Source organism: Monodelphis domestica, chromosome 5 (genome assembly GCF_027887165.1).
Source record: "Monodelphis domestica isolate mMonDom1 chromosome 5, mMonDom1.pri, whole genome shotgun sequence".
NCBI classification, from domain to species: Eukaryota; Metazoa; Chordata; class Mammalia; order Didelphimorphia; family Didelphidae; genus Monodelphis; species Monodelphis domestica.
The window spans coordinates 36,617,952-36,644,531 of NC_077231.1; the positions used below are offsets into that span (position 1 = coordinate 36,617,952).

The 26,580-nt window shown below is 48.5% G+C and overlaps 1 protein-coding gene across 3 annotated transcripts in view; it reads right to left on the minus strand.

Moving 5' to 3' along the window:
- Window positions 1–10,780, minus strand: part of KCNH3 (potassium voltage-gated channel subfamily H member 3) — a 41,100-nt gene extending 30,320 nt beyond the window's left edge. For 2 of the 3 annotated variants that reach the window (XM_056798308.1, XM_056798307.1), the window contains exons 1-7: window positions 10,207–10,780; window positions 6,702–6,935; window positions 5,706–5,840; window positions 2,853–2,986; window positions 2,237–2,480; window positions 1,794–1,951; window positions 1,497–1,704 (exon numbers count right to left, since the gene is read on the minus strand). In XM_056798308.1, the coding sequence (XP_056654286.1) occupies window positions 1,497–1,704; window positions 1,794–1,951; window positions 2,237–2,480; window positions 2,853–2,986; window positions 5,706–5,840; window positions 6,702–6,935; window positions 10,207–10,282 (1,189 nt within the window). In that variant the 5' untranslated portion in view covers window positions 10,283–10,780. The remainder of the gene's footprint in view (window positions 1–1,496; window positions 1,705–1,793; window positions 1,952–2,236; window positions 2,481–2,852; window positions 2,987–5,705; window positions 5,841–6,701; window positions 6,936–10,206) is intronic. The other variant, XM_056798309.1, reaches the window with a different exon arrangement.
- Between the last annotated feature and the right edge of the window lie 15,800 nt (window positions 10,781–26,580).

The window sequence follows — 26,580 nt, forward strand, 5'->3', positions numbered from 1 at the left end:
TTTGGTTCCAAGGCAGAATAGTAAGAGCTAGGCAATGGGGACGACTTACCCTAGTTGTCTCAGGTCAGATTTGAACCCACGACTTCCCATTTCTAGTCCTGACTCTCAATCCACTGAGCCACCCAGTTGCCCCCAAGAATTGGGTTTTTAAAAAAGATTATATTAGGGGAAAACTAGGAAAATGAAGGAGAGGATAGCAGTGATGTTCAGGGTGAATGGCACAAGGATAAAAGATAGAAAAAAGGAAGAATTATTTAATTCTTACTTTGCTTCTGTTTTGTTTTCTTCCAAGGAGAGCCATCTTTGGACTACAAAGAAGAGAGCAAAAATGGCGAATGGAGAATTGAAACCCAAGATAAATAGGGGAATAGTAAGAGAGCACACAAGTTCATTCAAATCGGTGGGCTCCGACAAACGACATCCCAGGGCAGGGACAAAGGGGACGCGTGATTGCTGAGCCAGTTTCAGAGATCGGGAAGGTTAAAGGTCTCATCTTACTCAGTTTCAAAGAGAACTGGATCAGGTGCCTTCACGGATGTGGCGTGGCAGAATTCTTTGCCCAAGAAATGCATTAACAAGTCAAAATGCTTTGTGAACCTTAAAGCACTATAGAAAGGCTGGCTGTCATTATTATTAATTATTATTAACAAAGGATCTAGAGTACATCACAAGAGAGAAAAGGGATGATTTCTATGACACGCAATTAAAAAGCTTTTCTTACGCACACAAGTGAACACAATTGGATAAGGGAAGGAGTTGAAAGAGAAAAAAATCTTTGCATCAAATATGACTGATAAGGACAGAACTGGGGTAGGGGGTGAGCCTGGGAGGACCAAGAGGTCTGAAGGAAGGGGGGTTCTGTCGAAAAATTTGAGGTACAGCCTCAGAGATAAAATCAGCATCGAAGGAGTGGAAATCACACAATAGGACTCAGGAGAAGAAAAAGGAGGGAAAAAGGTCTAAAATCCCCAAATCTCTCTCTCTTAGGACAAAGAAAGTGCAATTTAAAACCTAAAACACCGGTAGATAAATCAACAGAGAAGAGAATGCATTCTTTTAAACCCAGACCTTTTGTTTTAGAATCAACACTGAGTATTGGTTACAAGGCAGAAGAGCACTACAGGCTAGGCAATTGGGGTTAAATGACTGGCCCAGGGACACCCAGCTAGGAAGTATCTGAGGCCAGATTTGAACCCAGGATCTCTCAATCTCCTGAATCATCTAGCTACCCCGAACACATCTTTCCCTTCATATTTCTTCCCTTGTACACAATAGGTTTGTTGAATGAATGACTGACATTGCCCCATGGACTGCCTCCTCCCCAATATATTCTCTAGGCAGGATGTCTACTCTTCAGGACCCCTTCAGCTCCCCTGTAATGACTTCCCCAGACCCCAGCCCTCTTTGCACACACAAACACACTCATCCATGCTTCTTGCATCAAGCCCTGGCAAACAGCTCTTCTCAGTGCTGCCAGCCCATGGTGCCCGCCGTACCGATTTCAGGGAGCTCCGTCTCGCTGCTCTCGATCTCCTGCTGCCCGATGTAGAACCAAATGCAGGCCACCCAGTGGGCCAGCAGGGCAAAGACAGCCATGAGCAAGGTCAGCACCACAGCACTGTACTGAGAGTACCGGTCCAGCCTGGGAAGCAGCCGCAGCAGCCGCAGCAGCCGCACCGTCTTCAGCAGGTGAGCCCCGAAGTACTAGGAGAGGAGATGGAGAGATGGAGGTCACTGCCCTGCTGGCTCCCCCCGGCCCCCCTCCCCTCCCCCAGGGCCCCCAGCCTACTGACCACGTTGACTTCGAAGGCATGCAGCAGGTCAAAGGGCAGGGCAGCGATGACATCCAGGAGAAACCAGGTGGTGACATAGTGGAGGCAGATGGAGCGCGGGGCAAACACGACCTGTCCTGATTTGGACACGAATGTGGTGCGGAAATTCAGCACAATGTCTGCGGGGAACCCAGGGGGGACAGGAATGTCAACACGGAGAGAGCAAGGTGGGAGAGAGAAGGCGCTCCTTCAGAGAGCTGGCTGCTGCAGGGAGGGGGCTCTGGGGGGCTCTTTTCTCCAGATGGGACCCAGGGGAGGACTGAGAAAATGCCCTGGAAGGACGGGGGAAGAAAGGAGAGGGACATGGCTCCCCCTGACAGGGCGCTGGCTGCTGAGGGCCAGGGGCACTTTGGGGTGGAAGGGACGGACCAGAGCCTGAAATCTTGAGGGGAACGTTGTTATACCAAGGATGAAGAGGACCTCGACAGCCAAGTCGCAGACACTGGGTGGCCCTCGTGCCTCATTGGGCTCCCGAGCAGCACTGACACAAACACTGTAGGGGACGGTGACAGCTACATAGAGCGTGGCAAGCAAGATGAACCCATCCCAGGTGGCCCGCAGAGCCCCACAATGCAGCAGGATAAAGGGTGACTTCCGGATGGCAGCTACTTTATACTCGGGCAGGTTTGGCTTCTCCCCAAATACACCCTAGTATGGAGAAAAGGGTTAGGGGAATACAGACTTTTTCTTCCCACACCCAATAAATACCCCAGTCCCTCTAGGCTGGGATTTCTCTAGAGCACTGTGGCTAACATGTCCAGGACGCTTGGTGTCTACATTTTTCCTGAGTATGGCAGGGAGAGAGTGGCCTGAGCCTTTGGACTCTAGTCTTGGTTGGGGGATAGAGAATTGTGGGTAGCGATGAGTCCCACTCTGCCTTCCATCAACCCCCCTATCTCTCTTGCCTTTGGAATATCCCTACTTCTCACGTTTTGCCCCCCCTCAACCCCTCTCCCCCCTCCAAAATTCAGTAGGGACCAGCCCGACCCAACCCAGGCTAGTTCAGTCTTCATTTCCAACCTTGTTGAGTTTATGCTTGCTTTTTGGCTGCTTCTGCAGGTGCCCAGAGAGGTGATAGAGCACAGCCCGGCTCCGGCGCCTATTGGCATTGAAGCCCTTGGACCCTGCCCGGCCGTACCTACGTCGCCCACCACCTGTGAGAAAGGGACCCTTGAGGATGATGGGGCAAATGGAAACAAGCAGATGAACAGACACCTAACCTACAACACTGCCTTGGGCATGTACGGAGTGGGTCAGAGCTCATCTCGAGGGCATCCCTGCTCAACAAGAGGGGCATTTCTCCTTCCCTCAGAACACTCATGGACCAGTTTTCTCCTCTTCCTTGCCTCCTATTCCAGAATCCAGAAATGAGAGGCTATTAGAAACAAGCACATTAGAGTCACGGGAAGGGGGCTGACACGAACACGGCAACCAAGAGGCAGCTTAAGGCAGTCATCAGTAATCAGTGATAGACAGTGGCAAAGAAAGAGGTGAGTGAAGAACCCAGATGGAAAGAGGACAAGAAATGGCTTTGTGCAAGCAGGCAAAGGAGGCTGGGAAAATCCAAGATCTTGGATGCCCTCACTCATAGGCCAAGGGTATGCAGAGGAAGTGGAAAGGATACTAGATTTAGAATCCGAGGACCTTTGTTTGAATTCCAGCTCTCCTACTTATTACTGGTGTGACCTGGGCAACTTGCAGTCTCTCTGGGGCTTGTTTGGCCTTCTATAAAATTAGGGAGGGGCAGCCAGTGATGTCTGAGGTCCCTTCTGGGTCTAAATGACATTCCATGATAGAGAACTGACTCTGGCACCCAATTACTTATGGTATTGTCATGAAGTCCTGGAAAGTTGGTCAAACAAAGATCATTCTGGCTGCTTTACAATGGAAGCAAGGCTAAGCTAGGGTGTCATGCAGGGAGTAACTGACAGAGTCCAAGCCCTGGGCTCTGGTTTGAAGTGGTCCTAGGGAGTGTCCCTATCTTGAGACCCCCGAGCAAGCAACCCAGGTAAGTAGGTGCTGGCCTTTTGGGGAGGTTTGGACAGAGCACTGACCTGGGGGTCATCAGAACTGCCTTTCAGTCCCAGTTCTGACACTTAGCTTTGTGCCATTGAACACATCACAAGCTCCGAGCCTCAGTTTCCTCTTCTATAATAATGCTGTCTTACCTACCTCTGTGAGGAAAGGGCTTTGTAAACCTTGAAACATACAAAACGTGAGGCGCTGTTATTATTACTGTTTTCATTGTTATCCCTGTAGAGATTCAAATGCAGTGAGCTTATTCACTTGGAGGCAGCTGAATGGCGTGGTGGATAGAGTTAGACCCACGTCAACAAGATCTCAGTTCAAATTTCCCCAGATGCTTACTAGCCATGTGTCCCCGGGCAAATCTCTTCACCGTAAGAGCAGCTACTTCCCAAGTTTATCATGAGGAAAAATGAGGCATTTGCCAGGTGCCTTTCAAACTTTAAAGCTCATTATAAGTTATAGCTATTATTAGCATTATTCTTTTTTCTGCTGTGAGGGGTGGTTCCATTTATTTTCCTAATAAGCTGAGGGACCAAAAGGAGCTTTTTATCATTTTTCTTCCCTGAAGAGAGGTCAAAGAATATAGAGAAGATGTGTGTGTGTATGAGAGAGAGACAGACAGACAGACACAGAGACAGAGGGGAGGGAAGAGAAAGGGAAGAAGGGAAGAGAAAAGGAAAGAGGAAGGAGAGAGATGGATAGGGGAAGGAGAGAGAGGAAGAGTGATGGAGAGAGAAGGAAAGAGGAGAAAGGAAGAGGGAGATGGAAAAAGGAAGGAGAGAGAAGGGGAGGAAGAGAAAGGGAGGGACAGGGAAGGGAGAGAGAAATAGAGAGGCAGAGTAGAAGAGGGGGAGAGGTAAGGAGAGACAGGGAGAGAGGAGGGAAAAGAGAAAAGGAGGGAAGGGTGTATTTATTTACGTACACACACATACACACAGTCTCTTCTAGATAAGGAGACAGCTCCCAAGTACAGGAACTGTTTTGCTTGTCCTTTGCCCCAGCAAGAGAGTAAAAAAGAGAGGGAGAGAGCGGGAGAGGGATATATACACATTCATATAGATGCATATACTACCTATATAACATATACATTTATGTGTATACACAGTCCCTTTGGATCAGGGGACAGCGCCCAAGTATGGGAGGGAGGGAGGGAGGGAGAGAGAAACTGACAGGGGCAGAGAGACAGAGACAGTGAGATAGAGAGAGAGCGAGAGAAGGAGAGAGAGAGAGAGAGACAGAAAGAGAGATTGAGCATTTTGGATTGAACAAAGCGATTTGGAGGCAGGGTTCTTCAGACAGAGTGGAAGTAAGGAGGAGGACAAGGAACTGGAGATGAGTACCATAAGCTGTGCCAGCCAAGCCCACTCTGTGATTACATTTAGTTGACTGCTTCGTAAACCTGTACTCTCTATAGAGCTCCAGTATTTCTGTGCTCTTAGGGGTGGGCTGCTGCTGCTGCTGCTGTTATTGTGGCTGCTATCTTGCCTCGTGAAACAATGCCTCCTGCTTTTGGCACCATTGAGAAGACAAAGGATTTTTTGAGGCTGAGTGTGGCGCTGGAAGATAGCTAGGTGACCTGGGTGCCAGGCTACCTGAAGGAGAGGCTTGGAGCCCACTCCCCCTTCCTCACTGCTAAGCTTGGGGTGGATATTCCTTGATCCCATCAGAATTCCCGGGCCCCTTTGGTCACACCAGCCCCACTGGAAGGATGTAATTTCCCTGAGGGTCAGGTTTCACTGTTTTCATTATCTTTGGGGCTCTCCTAGCACCGGTCCCAAAGCTTTGCCCCCCCCCCAGGAGGCGTATGATAGATCCCTTCTGGGTAGATTCATCCCCCATCCTCACCTCCCTCCTTCCAGTTGTCTAGTCCCCCGCGGTTCTTGGAGTCACTGATGTCCTTGTGTGAGACCAGAAAGAGGGCCACCTCACCTTTCTCATTCTTGATGGGTACTACGTCCAAGAGGCACCAGAAAGGCAGACCTAGGCGCAAGGACAGCTACTCTAGCTCCTGCTGGCTCTGCTCCTAAGAGATTCTGCCCTCCCCCTAGGAAAAAGTGACTCTGAGAGAAGGGGAGGACAGGAGAGGGGAGGGGACATGATTCAGGCTGGAGAAGGGAAGGACACGGGTGACTTAGTCACCAGCTTTGTCTGTATCATGAAGGGTTATCACATGAAGAGATAGAGTTACCCACTGGTGTCCGAACTGGGGACCAGCCCAAAGGGGCTATAATGGAAGTCTGACGTAGTGGATCCCAGAGAGACAGAGACAACTCTCTGGTACTGTGTGTGTGTACACACGCGAATGTACATGCGCACATGCATACGAGAGAATTCTTTTTGAGTGCATAGCCTTGGATATCTGTCTTAGACAGCAGAAAGAACTTCCTGTCAGTGGGAAGGTTAGCCATGAAGAAGGGGGCAATGGCTCCAAGGCCCCTCCTTCCCAAGAGGAGACAGAAGGATTCCCAGGAGGGTTCGAGGATTCAGTTATCCTTCCATGAAGTAGGAGGGAAGACAATGCATCGAGAGCAGGTTGATTGGGAGCCCCAAGAAACAAAGGCACGGATAGGGTTGAGAGAGTAGGAGGCAAGATCAAAACAGAATGTAAAGGGGGAAGGAACTTCAGTTTGTCCACTGAGTTAATCCTTTTAAAAAAGTAGGCCATGGAAGTCAGAGAGTGTGTTCTAAATGGAAGGGGATGGGGAGGTAGGTGAAGGAGGCATAGATATGACAGGAAAAAGAAGGGATGGAGGGAGGAAGAGCAGGAAAGGGTGAGGTTAGCTGGACCCAGAAGCCTTTGGCTGGCAGGTGGGGGTGGGGTGGGGTGAATTCCTGGCTTACCACTCTTTCTGTATAGAATCAGCTCAGCCTTAAACTCCTTGTGTTCATCTAAGGCCTTTCGGATCTGCTGACGGACAAGGTCACTAGTGTCAGGACCATAGAGAAAGGAGCAGGCACAGCCTCTCTGCATGACCTCAGCCCGAGAAAAGCCAGTGAGGTCACAGAAGCCATCAGAGCAGTAAACCACAGGGAAAGATCCCCGAACCTGGGCATTGCCCAGCACGAAGTTACTGTCTGCAAGAAAAAATTATGTGTGTAGCCTGGGAAGGGAGGGAGAGGTAGCCCAAGTGTACTTAGGGATGTGGCGAGCCTGCTGGATTTGAGAGGGGATGAGCATCACCCCAGGCCAACCAATTTCCATCTCCAACCAATTTCTGTGGGTTGGCTTTGGCTTACTTCAAGAAGCCGTAGGGAAGGGGGAAGACAATCTTGAAGGACTCTGAAATCTGGATCTCCAACTCTAGCAGGAGGCTAACCTTCCCCCATGCAGTTCCTGGTTCCCTTCCTTTAGATGCCCAGCTTCCAGTCCTGCCAAGTCCATTTCTCTTGCACCCCCAGGGTAGGACAGTTCTCCCCCAGAGAGTGAAGGACTACTCTTGCCTCCATCCCTGTGAAGCTAAAGAGCCAGGGCGTAAAAGTGTGAGTGAATGACTGTGCTCACAAGGGCTCTTCCCTTTGAATTCTGGGTCTTTAGGACAATAGCCCAGGCAGTAAATGTGCCTCTCACTCCGGACAGCTCAGCAATGTATGTTTTTGAAGGTCCTTGTGTATATCTGGGTGTCCTAGACAGTGTCTGGATGTCTATCTCGATATGCGTGAGGGGCTTGAAGTGTCTGACCTGCTAGATGTGTTGGGAATGTGTGTGTGTGTGTGTGTGTGTGTGTGTGTGTGTGAGATTTGGGTCTTCCTTCCCTCCATCCTGATCTTCCCCTTGGGCATACACTCTGGATGATCTGCTGACCTCATCAGCTCACATCTCTAAGCAGATGCCTCCCAGAGCTCTATCCAAGCCTAGTGTCTCTCTCTCCCGAGCCCCAGTCTCTCACCAATGGCTCAATGGACATTTCCAACTGGGTGCTCCATGGGCATCAAACTCAGTGCATTCAAAATAGAATTCCTTCTTGCTCCCACTCCAAACCCAGGGGAAGATCCTTCCAGCTAACCTGCTGTCCTTCTTGACTCCTCAGAATCACTCACCCCACATAGCCATTCAATGGCCAGTTCTTGTTATCATGATTTCCCCAATGTCTCTCCTACTTGCCCCCTTCTTTCCCTGGCTCTAGTTCAGGCTCTCCTCACATCTCACCTGTGACCTCCTAATTGGTCCCTCTCCATCAAATCTCTTCCCACTCCAATCCCTCCTCGACATTGTGCCAAAGTCATTTACCAAAGTGAAGTTGGGCCATGGCACTCCCATACGCAAACTCCAGTGGCTTCCTCTTATTTCTAAGATCCAATATCAATCCCAGTGAAGCCCCTCCCAATCTGGTGCCAGCCTTACTATTCCTGTCTTATTACACAGTAGTACTCCCTTTGAGACTCGGGACAATCCATCCAGATGAACCATCCCCACCCCTGGCACCCCATCTCTCTTTTCTGCATCTCCGCCCTGATTGGCTTCCCCTAGAATCTTTAGTTTCTTTCAAGACTTATTTAAGCAGCACCTACAGAAAGTCTTCCTAGTTTTTCCTGACTACTAGTGTCCATGCCCACCAAAATGAACTTCGACCTTGTACATATACACTCATGTATAGACATACCTATTTGCATATGTACACACACCAGATACACACATATGTAAACATTCATGTGTATACACACATGCACCCACTCAGCCTCTTCTGCATAAGGGGACAGCTGCCAAGTAGAGGGACTGTTTCACCTGCCCTTTTCCCTAGCAGCTGGACAGTACCTGACACCTACAAGACACTTCATTTTTGTTGGCTGATTGGTCCTGGCACATCTCTGTCAGAAGGCCCAAGGGAATGTGTATGTCCTCTGTTTCTGGCTGATTAAGTGAATCCTGGATAGTGGAGAAGTGTGCCTGTCTCTTTTACGTGCATCTTAGAAAATTTAGGTGAGAGTGTAGGTGTACACATGGCTAGCTACTTGCCCCTAAATTCTTCCTTGGCTCTGCTCACCCTGTGAGTCTCCAGGGCTCCCTGCCATACTTCCTGCTCAGACTGTTATACCTCTCCGGGAGAGGTGGTTGATGGGAAAGACCCTGACCCTAGCTCCAGGCCTGCTAGATGGCCCAAGCCCTGAGATCTGAGAGTGGTCCCCTGGATTCTGGCTGAATGCATTTGGGGGTGGGGGTGGTGTTGTTGCTGAATCAGAGGGCTAGGCTGGTGCCAAACATATGGAGAGGCAGATGGTGGGAGCTCCGTCAGCTCCCAGCATCCTTCCTTCCCACCCCCAGCCCCCATCTATCCCTCAGCAAGTGCCTGGAGCCCCATTCTGGGGGGAAGTGGCCTGGGAGAGAGAGAGGGGCTAATGGAATGGGCAATTATAACTTGTACACACACACCTGCCGGGCCAGGCACAACTGTGATGACTCCCCCTGCTTCCAGGGTGTGAGTACCTGAAGCCTAGAGCAGGAATGGGTGCCATCTATCCGAGCTTCAAAGCCCCGTTTGGGGCTCTTCAGCACTCCTAGGAAGTGGGGGGAGGGGGAGACACACACACCCCGCAAGCCCTTCACTTTTCCCCCTTTGGAGGTTCCTCTAGTTTTGTGGCTGGTCCTCTCCAGGTTTTGTTTCACCGTTTGTTGGTTGGCGGAGTCTGTGCAGGTGTAGAGGAGATGCTACGTTCCACACTGCTCAGTTCCGCTGAAGTTCCCTTGCCTTTCTGCCCCTGATTCTGATCCCACCTGGGCTAGGGTCTAGCTAAAGGAGATTGACAGGTGGCGTCTGGGGGTTGCTCAGGTCAGTTGCCAGGGTAACTCCTCCCTCCGTCCCTTCCTTCCTTCCATTCATCCTTTGGGGGGTTTGGGGGGGAGAAAGGGGGAAGACTGAGAAAGGCGCTCCGAGGCATCTGTCAGGTAGGCAAACCTTCCATTATTCCTTCAACTACAACCAGGAGCAGGAGGGCCCCTCTCCTCCGGGCCGCTCACGAGGGTCCGGTATCTAGTGCCTTCTTCCCAGGAGGCCTCTGATTGGACGGGGTCAAGAATTCCTCAGAGTAGGATGGTCGAGGAAGGGCCAGGAGCTAGGAGGGCCGGCGTGCCTCTCCTCTGGGGATAGATTCCCGTAAACTTAATTGAGGGGTAGTGGTGGTGGTGGCAATCTCATTCCAGCCTGACTGGTTTTCTCTGTAGCCCTCTGTTTTATGTGATGCATTTAAATGCTCTGTCTGAGATGGGGTCCGGTCCATAAAAAGGTTAAGAACCCTTGCCTTAGGGGGTCAGTAGCCTCCACGGGTGTCTTTTGGGGGAGGGGAGATGGATCGAGCCTGGTGGCAGGGGGGAGGGATGGGGTCCGCTTGGGATGGGGTCCGGTGAACTCACGCGTCCCGTCGAAGCGCGTGGCTATGGTGTCCAGGAAGGTGTTCTGCGGCGCCAGCAGTCCCCTCATGGCCGGCATCTTAGGCTGCCGCGGCCGCCCGCCCCATCCCTCCCGGGGCGCGGGGCGGGGGAGCCTCGGCGCCGACGGGGGGCGGGGACGGAGGGGGAGAGGATAGGCAGCCCCTTCCTTTCCTGCCCCGCCAGTCCAGCGGGCGCCGGGCAATGCCCCCGAGCCGTCTCTCCGTGCACCGGTCCTAGGGCAGCTGTCTTGGGGTGCAACCCAACCACAGCTCCCGCGCCCCAGTGCGAGGGGGCGTCCGCTCCGTCGGAGTCAGAAGCATGTCGCTGGGTTCCTCCCTCGCTCCCCAGCTTCGGATTCCTCTTCCCTCCCAGCGGTTCGGACTCCGGCCCGGCTTCAGATCCCTACAGCTACCTCGCTCCGCTGGAGAGATGTGGCTCCCGAGTCGCCCCCCCCCCTCCCTTTTCCTCCCCTCCCCACCAACTTGCCGCCTGCACCGGAGTAACCATGGAGACGGGGCACACCCTGCCAGGGCTGGCTCCTTAAAGGCGCAGGCTGCCTGCGGAGGGACCACGTGTGAGGCTCCTCTGAGGGATGGGGCCCTGGCACGGGGAGAAGGGGCGCAGTGGGACCAGTAGCTCATTAGTCCGGCACCTGGCGGTAGAATGCGGCGAACAGAGGTAGCTGCGGGAGAGCCTCTGCCTGTACAGTTTGTGCCCAGAGGCTCTCCAGCGACCCCGCAGAGCAGCCCTGGGGGGATGCAGGGAAGGTTTAGCTGGAGGAGGGAGCGCTAGGGGTCAGAGGCCCCTCAGGCGAGGCCCAGTGTCTTCTGGAAAGTGGAGGAATTGTAGACGAATAGGGCTGGGGATGCCTAAATCCAGAGAGGACCGCTGTAAAGTTGGTTTAGGGCACGACCTTCCGACCTCGGAAACAGGATGCCTACTCTGGGCTCCCAATTAGTCTTTCTAGGAACTGAACCGAACTAGCTGGGAGTCGTAGGGCAGAAGGACTCCAGAAGCAGCTCCAGGAGGGGAGGAGGAGATCTGGTTCTGCAAAACGAGCTCTGAAGGCTGCCCCTGGGCTGTTAAGGGATAGAGAAACCCTTTAGATGGAGGCTTCGGGAGTGTTTGTAAACGCTAAACAGGAAATACTGGATTGCCAAAGAGACCGACAGTAGGGAACTATTGATCAAAAACATTTACAGTCCAAGGACCCCATTTCAGGGCTCCTGCCGCAGATTTACTTTGCGTCTCATCTCCCTGTCCGGGAAGCCGTGGCAAAGTCAGAGCCTCGGTACCCTGGACAGAAGAGGCTGGAGGAGGGAAGGAGTAACCTTACCTTCTGGGGTATGGCTAGAGAGGGTTCTAGAATGTTCTGGAATCACTTCACACTCTCTCACACACACACTTAAGAGATTAAGCGACTAGCCCAAAGTTGTACCAGAAGTCTATGGGAAAGCCAGGATTTGAACAAGATTCTGACTCCAAACCGGGAAATACGGAATCACTTTTTTTTTAAACCAAAGGCGAGAAGGCAGTGGAGGTTGCGGGTGGGGAGAACCCCTCCACTGGCCTTCAGACACGGAAAAAGAGCAGAATGACCTTTGTCTAGTCCTATCTCGGGAGGACAGTTGGATTGACCTTTGCCTAACCTCTAGGCAAAGCCAGCTACACCGAGTTTTGCCGGCTCCTAATTGCCTCCCCACCTCTGGTTCCAGACTCTCTCGGGTCCTGCCTCTTCCTTGCCCTCCCGCATCCTCCTCGCCTTCCCGAGCCCGGCATTTTTTTCCTCTTCCCCCCCAGCCCCCAGCTGCCAGCTCCCGACTCCTCCCCCCTCCCACTGTTTGCCACTGAGCACAGCAGCCGCCTTCGCGGAGCTGAGCCGCTGGGGCCAAAACAGCAATTTGTCTCGGGCTGAAGCTAATGCTGAGCACGGCACCTACCCCACACCCTCTCCAGCGGGCTCGGGGGCGGCTGGGGAGGGGGAGGGGGAAGGCCGGCAGTCTAAACTATAGGACCGCACACACTAGCTCCCCCACCCTCTTGCCCCAGATGGAGCACATCAAAGCCACAGCCACCTGTATTTAAATGAGCCGGGGAGCTCATTCCCCTCAGCAAAAGAGCACGAGGGGAAAGTCCGATTCCCCTTCATTCTCACCTGCTCCATCTCCCCGGAAGAACTGGTGTGAGAGAAGGCTCCGGGAGGATTATCCTTCCCCAATAAGTAGCCCGCGCCAGTTAGCTAAGTGCCAAATAATAACGATAATACTACTAATAAACGCTCCCTCTGACAGACTCCAGCAGAGGAGGGGAACTCCCCGCTGAAGGGCCCGCGGGGTAGGACCTCCTCTCTCTGGGCTGAGGTTGCTTAAGGCCAGTGGCCGCTGCTTCTGGCAGTGTCCGAGCCCAGGTGGTCCTCAGATGCTCTGGGTGGCCCTGGAAAGCCACTGGTTTTCGGGCCGGGACAGACCTTGTCTCTCTATGGGAGCCTGCTTGGGGGAGGAAGGCCTTTTCAGATGAGACCTGGTTCTGGGACTGATTTTCATTCGTCTGTTTTAGGTTGTGAAAACTCTCCTTCCCACTGCCACCCAAAATAGCACGATGGGAGAAGAGAGTGGGGAATACCCCATGAGCCTCAGGGTCCAATCTTCTCCTGGGGCTTTATGGATGGACAAAAGTCCGCAGGCCCCACCCACCATCGTCCACCTTCCTCCTCACAAGGCACGCTGGGTGCTGATCCCAAAGACACAGGACAGGGAGGAAAGAAACCCGGAGAAGGGCAGAATGAGCCACCGAGGGGAGGTGAGCTCCGACCTTACTACAGCTTGTCTCTCCAAAGACTCCTTGAGAGAAGAGAGGTTTTATTTTGGTAGGGGGAGCCTTTTTCAAAGAAGGACTGCAAGTCTTTGTCAACAAGAACAAACCCAGGAGACTATATTCTGAAACTGCTGTGGGAGGCCCGTGGGAGTTTATCTACAAAAAGGAACAAGGAGGGAGGTTGTGAGGGGGAAAGCAAAGCAGAGAAAACCTCGAGACACAAAAGACCAAAAAAAAAAAAAAAGCTCCCCTATCACAGAACAAGCAGTCAGACAATGTGTAGGGGATGAGAACAGGTGGATGTCGAGGAACAGAGCTGGGACTCCTCTCTGCTCATCTTGCTTTCACCTCCTCTCTGCTCTTCCCAGCCCAGACTAGTCTAGCTAGTAGGGAGAAGCAATTTACATATCAGGACCCTGGCCAGGCCTTCCCTCTTCTATGGCTGGGTCTGCATTTCTAATAACTTGGTATGATTAGAATGTGGTTCTCTGGGAGGAATAAAGGTCTCTTCCCTCAGTGGTTTCCAGAAAGGAATTTTTTGGAAAGCCTTCTGTACACAACATTATCTAACTCTTCCTATATAAATTTTCTCCTTGTCTTAGCTAGAAGCCCCCAGTGGGAGAATTTCCTCTGCTTATCTCCAACACCTGGAACTTAGTTAGCTCCTAGGAAATGTTCCTGGATGGTTAACACAAGCTCTTGGCAAGGTTCTGTTTTGGCTTGCCCTTAAGACCTCTATGGGTTAAGTTCACCTGAGCCCAGGACATTTGCATTTTCAAATCCTACCTCCTCTAAAGGCTTAGCCTGCATGAAGGCTTAGCCAGGGAGCATAAGTTCTGACAGGTTCTCTCAGGTTGGAAGGACCCTAAGCCTGGGCTTCCTATTGTATATTGTCTAAGGAAACAGTAACTCTCCAAAGTCCATGTTTCATGTTCTAGGTGCTCATGGGAGGAGACCTACAATGGTGAAAAGGGCTAGGTTCTTGAAGCCCCATCCTTACCCTTTACCTCAAGACAGCAAACATTAAGCACCTACTGTGTGAACGGTATGGTGCTGAAGCCCTGGGGAAAAGAAAAAGGAGGCCAAAACCATCTTAAGGAGCTCCAAGTCTAATGGAGGAGTATCTGGAAACAGTTGTGTGCCAATAGCATTATCGAACAGGATAAATTGGACGCGTTCTCAGGGGAGGGCCCTAATATGAAGGGGGATCACTCGGAATGGCTTTTGTAGAAGGGCAGGTTGTAGCTGGGTCTTCAAGGAAGTCAGGAGGCAGAGATGAGGGAGAGAATCCCAAGTATGAAAGGAAGTCAATGGCTTTGGGTCTCAGTGGAGGGAGTGAAATTCCAAAAGTTGGGAAGCTCAGGCTTTGAAAATATGAAGGATAATTTCTTTTGAATCTTCAGTCACTCAATTATTATTGCCTTTTGATCATTTCCGTGTCCCACTCTTTGTGACCCCATTTGGTGTTTACTTGGCAGATAATGGAGTGGTTTGCCATTTCCTTCTCCAGCTTCTTTTATAGATGAGGAAACTGAGGCAAACAGGGTTAAGGGTCACACAGCTAGTAAATATCTGAGGCCAGATTCAAACTTGGAAAGATGAGTCAGCCTGACTCCAGGTCTAGCACTCTATCTATCTACTATGCCACCTAGCTGCCCTATTCAGTTACTTGATAGGTAGTGCTTAAAAGATCTTCCTTAATCCCCCAGGGTTGTTTCAAGGGTGGGTAATAATGGAGCCCTGTTCTATTGTGCAAGAGTTGGGCATATAGTCTCGCCATAGATGGAGTGGCACCTTCCTTTTACCTTTTAAACCCTAGAACTCTAAGGCAGAAGGGCAAAGGCTAGGCAAATAGGGTCAAGCACCATCCTTTTAAATCATCCCCATACACATCATCTTGACTGATGAATGGACTGGTCCCCACAGGAAGAAACTGATTTCTCAGGGTCTTCTCCCCATTCTACTCTCTCTCATGCTTAACCCATCATAGTTATTGACTAACTGGTAATTTTGAACTTGAGTTCAAATCTGACTTCAGACACTAGCTGTGTGACCTTTGATAAGTCACTTAACCTCTGTCTACCTCAATTTTCTTAAATGTAAAATGAGGATAATAATAGAACCTCCCTCCCTGGGTGGTTAGTGGCAATTAAACGAAACAATATTTATAAAGTCATTAGCCTGGCATATAATAGGTATTTTGTAAATGCTTGCTTCCTTTCCAAAGCATAGACAGGAACCTTCTATATGAGGCTCTAAAGAGTATAAGCTTCTGGAAGACAGGTTGTAGGGCCTGATTAATATGCAGAGCACCTGGCCCCCATGATGCATGTGCCAATCTGCCCTTCTTAGGGCTGGGAAGAAAGCCACATGTAGGAGCGCAGAGCTAGGAAGATACAATCCGTCCCTGGGCTAGGGCCAATGTAGCTCAAAATGGAAGAACACTTGCTCACTCCGGTGAGCAAGAAAGAAGTTTAGTCATCTCCGCAGATGGGTGGCAATGGGCCTCTAATATTGTGTGGAAGGGCTAGAATCAATGGAAGGAGGATGAATCAACCCCACATCAGAGCAAGCAGGGATCTAGAATTGTTGACATCAGAGGACTTGAGTCAAGGGCCAGAATCAGTCAGCAAGCATTTACGAAGCCTCTGCTCTGAGCTCTGGGGACAGAAGGGAAGATCAAAGGGAGTCCCTGCTCTCAAGGGTCTCAAAGTCGAAAAGAGGAGACCCCATGAACAATACGAAAAACTGGATATAATTGATAGAGGGAAAGCCCTGCAGTTAAGGGAAACTAGGAGAGAATTTCTGGGGAACAGGGTATTTTAACTAGGTCTAGAAGGGAGCTAGGGAAGCCAGGAGATGGAGGTAAGGAAGGAAAACACTCCAGGTGTGGGCCTGGAAATGAAAATACCCAGAGTTAGGAAATGGAGGCACTTGTGAGAAGAACAGCGAGAAGACCAGTATTCCTGGAGTAAGTTGAGTGAGGGGAGGAAGGAAAGTAAAAGGAGATTGGAAAAGTGGGAATAGGCCAGGTTATGAAGGACTTTAAAAGCCAAAAGGATTTTTATATTTGTTTCTCTAAGTAAAAAAGAGAATTCAAAAACCTGGAGATTGGAGGTCCTGGGTTCAAATATGATCTCAGACATGTCTCAGCTGTATGACCCTGGGCAAGTCACTTAATCCCAACTACTTAGCCCTTACTGCTCTTCTGCCTTGGAACCAATACTTAGTATTGATAAGATAGAAGATGAAAGTTTTTAAAGGAAAAAGTTGTAAGGAGCTAGTAGAGTTTATTGAATAAGGGTTAACATGGTTGGACCTGCACTTTAGAAAGATCTAATTGAAAGCTAGATGAACTGCAGTGGGAAGACACTTGAGACAGAAGAATAACCAGAAAGTTATTTTAATAGTTCAAGTATGAGGTAGTCAGGCAGTGAGGTGTGCAGCTGGAGTCTGGGTCCCCTGAATTCAAATCCAGTCTCAGATACTTAATAGTTGGATGACCCTGGGCAAGTCCCTTAACTCTGTTTGCCTCATTTTCCTCATCTGTAAAATGAGCTGCAGAAAGAAATGGCAAACTGTTCCAGTATCTTAGTCAAGAAAACCCCAAATGGGTCACATAGAGTGGGACACAGACACGCCTCCCCAAAACAACTGGATATCAAACCCAATATGTCCAATAGGGAGTTTAAAAAAAAGTCAAACCAAAACTCTTATCTTCTGTCTTAGTATCAATTCTAAGACAAAAAAGTGGCAAAAGCTAGGCAATCCTGATTAAATGACTTGCCCAGGGTCACACAGCTAGGACGTCCAATAGGTAGTTGTAGATGTGAGCCTGGAGGTTAGGGCTAGATAAATAGTTCTGAGAATTGTCAGCATATAGGACAATTGAATCCATTGAGGCTAATGACATCACCAAGCAACAGAGAAAAAAGAAGAAAGCCCAGGAAAGAGTGGTGGTGGACATCCAAGGCTATCAGGCATAACTTGGAAAAAGATCCAGCAAAGGAGACTGAGCAGGAAGTGTCTGACAGGTAGAAAACCAGGAAAGAGGAAAACTTAGAGAAGAATTGTCAGAGAGACTATAGGGTCTAGATTAGGAAAAGATCAAAAAAGATTTCCCATCTAGTCCAACATTCCCATTTTAAAGATGGGAAAACTGAGGTCTAATGATTTATAGTGAAATCCAGACAAGTTTCAGCAAGAATTCAAACCCAAATTCCCTGGTTTCAGATCCAATGTTCTTTTAAAAAAATGCTTTTGTAAACAACACAGAAAATATAACAGTTGTAATTTCGGTTGTCACCCAGTATTCTGTATTAGGCGCCCACCGTATGTCTCTGTGGAGTTGTAGCATCACAGTTACTGCCCTCTTAAGGGTACGGAGTTTCTTCAGGACAGCTTGTCTGAGCTTCAGCTTCCTCTTCTTTAACAGGAGAAAAAATAATGCTGCATGACGGGAATAATACTGTTTGTAACTAACTGCCTCCCAGGAACAAGTAAATTGACGCATCTGGTGTTTGTGATTTTTTCAAGTAGACGATTCCCTCCTGCCTTGGAACCACTCGGTTCCTCCCGACTCTCTCCACTGTGCTGCCCAGCTGCCCTTCACTGCCACATCTTTAGAGGAAGGAAGGCTAAGACACTGTCTGACAGAGAGCAGTAAAAGGCTGCAGGGCCAATTTGAAACGTGAAGACAATTGACTTTTTCTTGTTTAAGAATTAAATAGAATTTTTTTCAATCAACCAAATAACATTCCTCTCTTTCTTCCTGGCAAAAGAAAACACGCAACAAAAAATACGCAGTCAGACAAAACAAACATCTGCGTTGGCAATGCCCCAAGATTTCTATCTCCTGCACCTTGAGGCCATCCGCCTCTCCCTTGGGTGCTCTGTCATTGCCTTAGAACTGTGGTTGGTCCTTGTGTTGATTAGAATTCTCAGACTTTTATGCGGCCTTCAATCTTGTTGTTATAAGATAACAGATTTTGGACTGATGGGATCTCAAGAGGAGAGAGAGATGGGGGTGGGCAAGAGACAGCAAGAAGGTGCATTTAGAGATGTCTGTGTCATCTTCCAGCAGCGGGGCAAAGCCGTCCTGCTCTTTAGGCGCACACACAGCTCAAATCCAGGCTTTCGAGGTTTATGGGAATGTTGTATTAGAAACAGGAAGTCCGAGAGCTGAAGTGATGCTGAGAAACCATTTCCTCTGTCTGTCTGTCTGTCTGTCTGTCTCTGGCCCAGGCACATTAGACTTATTCCATCTTGCTGCCCCTTTCAGAAGCCTTGAAAATGCCTCTCCAGCTTCCAGATGGGGTGTTTTCTTCTGGGAAAGTGTGGGAAGAGAAGAAGACCTGGGGCCAAGTCCCCCCCCCCCCACTGACTTGTGAGAGTGGCCCCCTCCCTTAATCTTTTGGTACTCCAGATAATTTTCTAAGTCAATCAGAAGCACCTACTCTGTGCTGGCCACTGTTAGGTACTGAGAATACAAATAGGGACAAAAAAAGACCGTTTCCACCTTCAAGGACCTTCCGGTCCAATGAGGGAAGATGCCACACACAGAAATGCTGAGATGAGGAGGGCAGAGAAAGTACCAGACAGAAGGGGCTGATTGGGACATCCTAAAAGAGGACAGCCAGGTGAGAGACGAGGAGTTCTGAGCTGAGCTCCCTCCTGAAACAGAAGTCTCTAAGTTCACGGCTCCACCCTCTGAACCTAGGGACGGTAGTGATGAGGCAGGACACCAGGGCTTTTCAGAGGCGGTGCCAACTTGAACTGGTAGAGGGAATTCCTTTACTTTGGAGATTCCTATACCCATGAAATAACAGGGCAGGGCCAATTTTTTCTTGTTCCTATATCAACTAATGGAAGAGGAGGAGGAGGAGGAGGACCAAATCTCTTTCTTTAAAAAGACATTGGATGGGGCAGCTGGGTGACTCAGTAGATTGAGAGCCAGGCCTGGGTTCAAATCTAGCCTCAGATATTTCCTAGCTGTGTGACCCTGGGAAAGTCACTTAATTGCTTAGCCCTTACTACTCTTCTGCCTTGGAACCAATACACAGTATTGATTCTGCCAAGGAAGGTAGGGGTTTTAAAAAAAAGACATTGACTAATTTAGCTTATTAATTTGTTGTTTTTTTTAAATTAGCAATTACATTAATTTAGATTCTAAAGCTTTCAATTGAAGAGGACCCTAGACAAGGTATTAGGAAACGTAGATGATAGCCCTAGCTCTTTTGCTAATTTACTATGTCATAGTGGGCAAATCACTTAACTACTGTATGCCTCAGTTTCCCCATCTATAATTTGAAGCAGTTGTGGTGATTCCTTCTTTCCTTGCTTCCTTCCTTCCTTCCTCCCTCTCTCCCTCCTTCCTTCCTGCCTTCCTTCCTGCCTTCCTTCCTTCCTTCCTTCCTTCCTTCCTGCCTTCCTTCCTGCCTTCCTGCCTTCCTGCCTTCCTGCCTTCCTTCCTTCCTTCCTTCCTTCCTTCCTTCCTTCCTTCCTTCCTTCCTTCCTTCCTTCCCCTCTGCCTTAGAATCAATCCCAAGTATCAGTTCCAAGGCAGAAATGGAACAAGGGCTAGACAATTAGGATTAAGTGTCTTGCCCAAAGTCCCACAGCTAGGAAGTATCTGAGGTCAGATTTGAACCCACATCCTCCAAACTCTAGGCCTGGTTCTCTATTCATTGTACTATTTAGCTGCCTCCATAAATGCTTCTTGGCCAGTTCTAAGCCAGATCCTTCATTGGTCACCTAGTGGAGTGACTCAGATAATTTTCTATGAGGAATTATTTATTAAAGCTAACTTTTTCCCTTTTTAACAATTATTTTGCTTTAGTAGGAATGGAGAAGAGTCTGTCATCATCTTTTGTTCCACGTAGATCTGAATATCACCATTTAGTCATTACCCTCTCTCTTATACTGAATAATTCCATTTTATGGCAATACTTCCCTCACTGCCCTTTATTTTGTAGAGGGCTGGCCTTTCCACCTTGGATAATTTTATTAGTGGAAAGGGGAAGAAAGGGAAGAAACAGCCCATTCTTAGAAAACCAGAGACAGTACCCTCTCGGAGAAGACGGCAATCGCCAGAGAATCTTATTTCCCAGTAGCCCAGTAGCCCAGTAGTAGACAATCTAATTTGTCTACTAGGTCGAGGTTTGGAAACCTTTGCTCATTAGGACTTTTGGTTACTGTGGGACAAGGTATCTTACCTATTTGTGGCAGGTCACAGAAATGTGACTTTGAGCTTCTCTCCCAGTTTCTTAAGGGAATTGCCTAAGGAGAGCATGATTTGAGGCGAGACTCGGTCACTAATCAACCCAGCAGAATAAAGAAAGATAGAAAAAACCAAGGAACTAGACTGCCCTCTGGAAGAGAGCTGAGCCCAGCTGAGTGCAGCTGAGCAGATGGTTCATGGGAAAGCATCTGGGGGGAAAGAAGAATGTAGAGCTTGCATTTTTGGCCCCTGATGAAATGATTGACTGGAAGAAGTTAAGTTCTACATCCACTGCTAACCTAGTGGGAGAAAAAGCTTCACTGCTAGTTGCTGATGGGAGAGCAAGCTTTTCTTTCTATTGGGACCAACCTTGGCTGGCTGGCAGTTCACTGGGAAAAGGAGACCTTTGTCTGCTTTGCCCTTTACGCCACCTAGGGCTTGAGAGAAGGGAAACCTCTCAAGAGTTTGCCTTGTTTTATTATTCCTACTTTTTGCTCAGGAAGAAGAAAGCTCTCAGAGCCCAATCTAGAGAGCTGACTTAATAACTTGGTAGTTTCCAGGCTTAAGGGAAGCGCTTTTGCCAAAAGAGCATCCAAGAGTACCTTAGAGGCCTCATTAAATTAAGGGATTTGGGGTGCATGCTATTCTTTGTGAAGACCCGGGACACCAAAGCCTGCAGTCCAGATGCATGAACTGCCCAAGCACGCGGGTTCCCTTACTCAGATACCTCGGAGCTAGGTGTCCGAAAGCTTATGTCCGCTCTACCCTTTAGACACTTTGCGTTGCTGGGAGGGTGTGATCAAGGCTACCATGTTGCAATGGTTTTTGATTTGCATTCTGTTTGGTATTGTCTTGGGAGCTCAAGAGCCATAGTTATGAGTTTTAATGCATAGCTTCCCCACTTGAGGGCTACTTCGAGTGCTCGGACAAAGTCCTCAACCTGCCAACATGGGTGCCCACTGGGTGAATGAACCAACTTGGCCCAGAGAAAAGGATTGGGTATTGGAGTGCTCCCACTCACAGCCATGCCCTTGCTACAACATGTAGAAATCAGATTTCTCCCCTCTGTGTTGTACTGGCAAAATGACCAGGAGGAACCCTTGGAAAATGGCTCTGCACCAAGTATGAGTCTTCATCGAGTCAAGGAAGTGGTAGAAGATTGTCTAGCAAACCCAACTGCCCTAATGGGGTTTGTTTCAGGAGATGACCTTTGGAACTGCCCTTTCTGTTGTAAGGACTGGTTGGATCTGAGACAATCTCTCCAAATAACACTCCTCACTTGTCTTTCTCCCCTCTCTCCCCAAGGTCTTTTCAAAGGAAAAAACTTGGGCCCAAAGCCAAGTAATTCCCTGATGTCAGGCCTAGACCTGTAGATGAGGTGTTTCTGGGCGGTGATTCAGAGGCAACTAGTAATAATTCACGGAAAGAAATGCTGGAAAATTGGAAGGAAATTATTCTGCAAACCGAGGCTCGGATGTATGCATACATCCCATATACGCATTCTGTTGTGTCACCATCACCAATATAAAAGGTCGGTACTGACCTCTCCATTTCTGCCCTCCCAAATTCAGGCTTTATGTTACTTTCCCGGGGCTCGTTTGCTTGTTTTTCCCCCTCCCAGGCTATCCTCGATGTTAATTTTAACTTGATTTTGTCCACTCTAAAAAATGTCAGCACCCAACAGACTTTAACTTGGCTTTTCTCAAAAATTCCCTTTGGGTAATCTTGTTGGGGGCTATGGAGTCAAGGACAAGATAAAGTGGCCTTCCCCAAACGGGCCAACATATGAAGACCTGGAACACCGAAGCCTGCAGCTCAGAAGCGGGAATCGCTCTAGGCACACAGACACACAGGCTTCCTCAAGTCATATACTTCCCTGCTAGGTTTCCAGAAGCTTGTGTCCCTGCTACCCTCCAGACACTTTGCTGGGACAGTGTGATCAAGGTTTATGGGCAAGTCTAGACCATTGGGAAGACTTTGTTCTAGCCATTTCCCTAAATCCTTTCCTACTGGCCAATAAATAAGAATTATTCATGACTATTATTAATTAATGATTAATCCCGAGTGTCCCAGCTTTGGGCCGAATCCTCATGATCTTGTCTTTCCATAGGATCTCCTCAGCTTCCATGGATTTGACTCTCATCTCTAGGCAAATCTTTCCCAAATCTACATATCCCATATTCATCTCCAATCCCACACCTCCAAATGTCTCCTTGACATTTCCACTAGCATTTTTGTTGTTGTGCAGTCATGCCCAACTCATCATCACCCTATTTGGGGTTTTTTTGGCAAAGATACTGGAGTGGTTTACCAGGTTCTTCTCTAGCTCATTTTATAGATAAGGAAACTGAGGCAAACAGAGTTAAAGGACTTGCCCAGGGTCACACAGCTAGTCTGAAGCCAGATTTGAACTTCCTGACTTCAGACCCAGGGATCTATCCACTGCCCCACTTAGCTCTCCCTTCACCAACACAACTTGGAGATTTCTTTGGCTTTTCCATCATGTCTGAGGACCTTCATCACTGGGAAACCTTCTCAACCTACTTTAAGATCTACCCTCTGCCCCTCCGTTTGGAGGGTGGTGCAAATGAACTTCAAAACCTCCAAGGAATGGAGTCAAGGCAGACTTCCAGCTGGATGCACACCTTTGAAACGTTTCAGACTTCCCTATGCTCTCTTCTCGTTTTTTCAGATTCCTTTTGTGCGTTGTCTTTCTCAGTCCTTTGAGAGCCAGAACCATCTTTTTTCGTATTTGTATCCTTAGCTGTTAGCACAATGCTGAGCACACAGTAGTCACTAAATAGATGTTTATTGATAGAGTGTTTTATTGACAAGTGCACAAAGGCACCTCAAACTCAACGTGTCCAAAATTGAATTTATTATCATTTACCTTCCTAACTAGCTTATTTGGACATTTTGGAAACTACCACCAGTCTTCCAGTCACATAGATTCCGGGTCCACGAGTCATAATCCATAATCTCCTTGGGATCCAGTGATCCCACACTACTTCAGAGAAAACTTGATTAAATCAATGGGTTGGAACTAGATGAATTCAAGGTCTGTACACCTCCTGTTGGTCAATCAAAGCCATTGCCTGGGAGAACTTGGCCATGCTTTAAGGAACTTGTATCAACAGGAAAAGCTTTCGCAGAGCTAGATGTAGATTTGGAGGGTTTGGAAACAGAGAAGGAATGTAATCGTCCCAAACAGAATCATAACAAACTTGCTGTCCAGGGGCGAGCAGAAAAAAGGGAGAAAGAGAAGGACTGAGTTGTGGTGGAGAAGTGAGAAAGGGGAAATGGCCCTCAGTCTCAGAGGTATCTTGGAGCAGAAGATTCCGACTGAGGCCCTGAGTTGTATTCATCTACTCCAGGACTAAGGGACATTCTAAAAGAAGGTCTGCGCTTTTCTCACGCTCCCTTCCCAGGTCCTCTCTGCCCACGGACACCAAAATATAATCTTCTGCTTCCTTACCTGAATATTTCTGAGAAACTTAGATCTTTCCTCATCCCCAAAGAGGCCAGGGGTTAACCAGAAAGAGATATCCAGGAAATTAAGGCAGAGGACCAATTTTCTGCCTAACCATTAGGAATTTTCCCAATTGAGGGCTCTGAATGATTATGATTGCATCTATAATTTTTTGTGCAAAATAAAGGTCCGCTCTGTGGATTCCTTTCTTCTCTTTAATTCTGCTGGGGAGTTTCAACACAATACTAATTTTAAAACAGATCTATAAGACCCCAAGATGAATTAATTTGGACAGTCACCTCACCAGTATGTGGCTAGATCCCAGGGGTGCGTTGGAGTTAGCTTAGATGGGCTCCTGCTGATAGTTATATTTTCAGTCTTTGGAAATTCTCATTTGATTTATTGTTTTTTTGATTGTCTGGACTTAAGAAAGTGAAGAAGATAATGTTAATAATGTAGATTAAGGGGCAACTAGGTGGCACAATTCAAATCTGGCTTCGGATACCGCCTAGCTGTGTGACCCTGGGCAAGTCACTTATCCTCAATTGTCTAGTCCTTATGGCTCTTCTACCATGTAACCAATACTTGGTGTTGATTCTAAGACGGAAGGCAAGGGCTATAAAAATAATAATAATAATGTAGATGAAGTGACCAGAACACTCCCTACAAGGCCACAGAGAAACTTCCCCTGGAGACGGATCCCAGAATATGTACATTGTTCTAAACAGAGAAGATAAACCCAGTCCTGCAACATTTCCAGGGAAGCTCCCTTGAGGAAGTCTTCATGGAGGACTGGATCTGGCATGCAGCAGGACTATCATAGGACTGGTGGGCCTCTGACCCCGACAAGATGCACAGCTTAATGGAAAGCCTTAAAGAGCCTGTCTTTGCCAAGCATGTGAAATGGAACTGTGAACTCATATACTTTGACTGCATATGTGAATTAGCCAACAGCCCTGGCTAAACAGCAGCAGTGGCACAGATGGTGTTTGGAAAAAATATTAAGTGAAGAGGGGGAAACTGCCACCCCAATTCCTAGCGAGGGTAGCCAACCACCTAGGGAGGCTCTTGCTGTGAATGACTGTACCCCTCGAGGACAGAAACTGGACTATTTTTTTAACCCTTACCTTCCATCTTGGAAGCAATACTATGTATTGGTTCTAAGGCAGAAGAGTAGTGAGGGCTAGGCAATGGGGGTCAAGTGACTTGCCCAGGGTCACACAGCTGGGAAGTGTCTGAGGCAGGATTTGAGCCTAGAACCTCCCGTCTCTCGACCTGGCTCTCAATCCACTGAGCCACCCGGCTGCCCCCAGAAACTTGACTATTAACTGATATTTGGACTTCATGTTTTTCCAAATTTATTCACAATTCAAATTTTACATCTATGTATTTCATATAAACCAAAATAATAAAACATTATTATATGATTATGTTTTATGCAAACTGGTAGAGGATGTGTCATTTTTGTTATGTAGATCAGTCTAGAAAGAAATCTAGAAAGAAATGGCTCTGGTATCTCGAAGACATTTTCCTACTTGTGGTACAAGGGAACTAAGCAGGAAAATGGCCCCGAAGAGGTGACTCAGCTAAAGAAATTCATAGAAACTATGGGGAAAGATGGGACCATGGACAAATTTATCCCACCCAGAAAATTAGTAAGAAAAAGGAATTTAAGATAAGTTGGCCTCCTACAGGGACTTCACCATCCTAAAAAATCCAGAAAGTGGCTATTCCTTCTGTTACATGGTGGCAAATATGCCCATGCTTTGGCCTTGCTTGGGCGGGCAGCTAGGTGGTATGGCGGCTAGAGTACTGGACTTGGAATCAGGAAGACATCTTCCCAATTTCAAATTTGGCCCCAGACACTTACTAGCTGTGCGACCTTGGTGTGCAGGCAGAACCCTGTCAACCATGGATTGGAACTCAACACTTATATACTAGGATGATCCATGCAGCTTGTGCAGAATCCTATAGAAGATAAAGTCAGGTCATCATAGTGAACAGTGTAAGAGCCCTGGACTTTCGACCTCTGAAGCACATGCAGAGAAATTAGGTTTGGGGGGTCTCCCTGGTTCCAAAGGAGTGATTGAGACATTAGCAAGAAGACAATCATAGTCTCCTTTCATGAGTAGGATGTGGAATGTGCCCGAGAAGTAGTGTAAGATTGAACTCTCAGACTTCTCACCATTCTAGGAAAGATTAGGGAAATTCCTCTGGTGTTAATGACCTCGGAGAACATGAGAAGTAGATAAAGCTGGATAGGGACATGGGAGTGGAGTACCAAAGCAAGGGAATTCAAATCCCTTCCTTCCTTCCTTCCTTCCTTCCTTCCTTCCTTCCTTCCTTCCTTCCTTCCTTCCTTCCTTCCTTCCTTCCTTCCTTCCTTCCTTCCTTCCTTCCTTCCTTCCTTCCTTCCTTCCTTCCTTCCTTCCTTCCTTCCTTCCTTCCTTCCTTCCTCCCTCCCTCTCTCCCTTCCTCCCTCCCTCCCTCCCTCCCTCCCTCCCTCCCTCCCTCTCTCCCTTCCTTCCTTCCTTCCTTCCTTCCTTCCTTCCTTCCTTCCTTCCTTCCTTCCTTCCTTCCTTCCTTCCTTCCTTCTTCCTTCCTTCCTTCCTCCCGCCCTCTGTCCCTTCCTCCCTCCCTCCCTCCCTCCCTTCCTTCCTTCCTTCCTTCCTTCCTCCCTCCCTCCCTTCCTTCCTTCCTTCTTTCCTTCTTCCCTCCCTCTCTCCCTTCCTCCCTCTCTCCCTCCCTCCCTCCCTCCCTCCCTTCCTTCCTTCCTTCCTTCCTTCCTCTGTCTGTCTCCCATTTTGTGACACATCTTCCTTTGTGACTATTCCTTCTCTTAGTCTGTTCTCTC